General features: G+C 35.3%; 2 protein-coding genes across 2 annotated transcripts; both read left to right on the top strand.

The window, feature by feature from the left end:
* EIN_418870 (hypothetical protein) lies at positions 1 to 485 on the top strand (the record flags this gene model as incomplete). The annotated part of the gene is made up of 2 exons (XM_004254711.1): positions 1 to 108; positions 163 to 485. Coding segments are annotated over 2 exons (431 nt in total), but the record flags the coding sequence as incomplete, so codon positions are not given.
* A 633-nt stretch (positions 486 to 1,118) lies between these two features.
* Positions 1,119 to 2,003, top strand: EIN_418860 (hypothetical protein; the record flags this gene model as incomplete). Its single annotated transcript, XM_004254710.1, has 1 exon — positions 1,119 to 2,003. The coding sequence occupies one exon, from the start codon at positions 1,119 to 1,121 to the stop codon at positions 2,001 to 2,003; it is 885 nt and encodes a 294-aa protein (XP_004254758.1).
* Between the last annotated feature and the right edge of the window lie 173 nt (positions 2,004 to 2,176).

Raw genomic sequence — 2,176 nt, 5'->3', positions numbered from 1 at the left:
CTGCTGCGCAAATCCAGTGCCAGAGATCTACCCATATGAGCAAAGAGGCGGGCGCGTACATCGTGCTACAGGAGAGGGCGACTCCAAAATCAAGTCAACAACTCTGTGGTTTTCCAGGCATCTGAAAGGGCGCACTCATTGTAAGAGCAAAGAAAATCACAGACAACATGGCTATCGCAGCTTCAAAGGCACTTGCTGACTTTGCAGAGAAGAGGGGAATCACACCAGACAACATCATTGGGACTATGGACGAGCCAGGCATCTTCCCACGAGAGGCAGCAGACGTCGCTATGCAAGCTATCAAAGACGGAGTCGCGAGAATCACAAATTTGACGTGGCAACAGGTCTACGATATGGCAGAGAAGGACATCAAGGAGGCACGCGAAGGTGCCGACCTTCTCATCGAAAAGAAATTCATCAAGGAGTTCCCACAGGATCTTCTTGACGAGTCGATCAACACGGCTATCAATGTAGCTACTAAATAAATTGTCTTGTTCTTTCGTTTAACACAGAATCAAAATAACACAATGTAAAACAGACAGACAACCATCACAAGAGTTGGTGTTTTTGACAATTCCGATTCCACCTCAAGACATATGTCTCTGCTGTAGAAGCAATAACTCAAACATTTCACAAAGACGCAATTTGTGCACTTTGAGCACTCAAATTTTTTTCAAATAAAGAATAGATAATCAAAAGAATAAATTTTATTTCAAAAGACAAGTTCATGCACAACTTGTGTACTTCATGTGATCTATCCATATTGACATACTCCATATATCCAGTATTAGTCGTGTTTAGGTCTTTTTTATTAATTTTTCATTCGATCGACTTTGCAAAATACTTCACTTGTATTTTGACTATTTTCTTAAATCCAAATCATGATTCTAAAAGTTAAAACAGTTTTTTGTTGCAAGAAACTTGAGTATCCAATAACATTTAAAGCCCAATAATTTAAAACACCAAAATTGTTTATCAAAAAAAATAAATTGATTTTTAACCAAACAATGAAACAATTTAAATATTAAATATTTCGAAACTATTGAGGAAACAACGAAATAATAGCATATTTTTTAATTTAAAATAAAACACGAATTTGAACTATAAAAAAACAAAAAATGAGCGATAACGAATCCAGTTCTGAACATTTAGAAGTGAATGGTGCCGAAGTTATGCCACCAGACATGCACACCATTAAAGAGGAAGTAATAAACAAAGTGTTTGCAGATATTATTGAGAAGTATAAAAAGAGTTGTGTTGCTTTGTCACTTGTTTTAGACAACAAGTTATCACCAATAAACAGTTGTGTGGGTGGAATTCCATACTTTCCCAAAAATATGAAATACCCTCAAAATGACGAAGGAGAATTGATGGTGTTATTAGCACAGATCAATTACAGTGAAATGCCACATTTAGACAATTTCCCACAATCCGGAATTCTTCAATTTTTTATAAACCCAGCGGACGACTATGGGATGGAAAGTTACAAATTGATTTACCACAAAGACGTCGACGAAAAATTGCAACAAAAACTTCCCGCAAAAGTGGACAAAATTAGAAAAGAAGCACTTGAAGAAAGTACAGTTCCTTTTAGTGCAGCATTTAAATTGATTGGAACGATTTCGGAGACTGTTTATATCAATCCCGATGAATCTGATCAAGTCTACGAAAAGTTGGCACTGAAATATTCCGTAGATAAAAACAATTTGAGCTTTGAAATGAGTTGCGACGATAGAATGACAAAATTGTTATCGCATTATGGTGGAAATCCAAGTATCCTCCAGTGCGACCCAAGAGAGGGCGAAAACAAGAAGAAAACTGTCCCACTTCTTGAGCTCGATAGTGTTAGTTATAGTAAAGATGAAGAACGAGCAAAAGAATCCAAAGATGAGACATTTAAGATATGTTGGGGTGATGTAGGAATTGGGATGTTCTTTATTGAACCCGATAAGCTTAAGAACCTTGACTTTAGTGATACACTATACTCCTATGATTCGTGTTAGGTGTTGATAAATTACTAATTTAAAACAACACATTTTTGTTTGAGAATAATTTCGAACACAATGTAAACAAATAAAAAAATGAATGACATTTTTAATATTAATTAAAAGTGTGTTAAAATAGTTTTACAATTTTATTTATAATCAAAAGAAATATACAGTCATGCGAAAAAGCT

This window comes from Entamoeba invadens (genome assembly GCF_000330505.1).
Source record: "Entamoeba invadens IP1 unplaced genomic scaffold scaff_1105074724939, whole genome shotgun sequence".
Lineage (NCBI taxonomy): Eukaryota > Evosea > Mastigamoebida > Endamoebidae > Entamoeba > Entamoeba invadens.
This window is presented reverse-complemented; position numbering and strand designations above follow the sequence as displayed.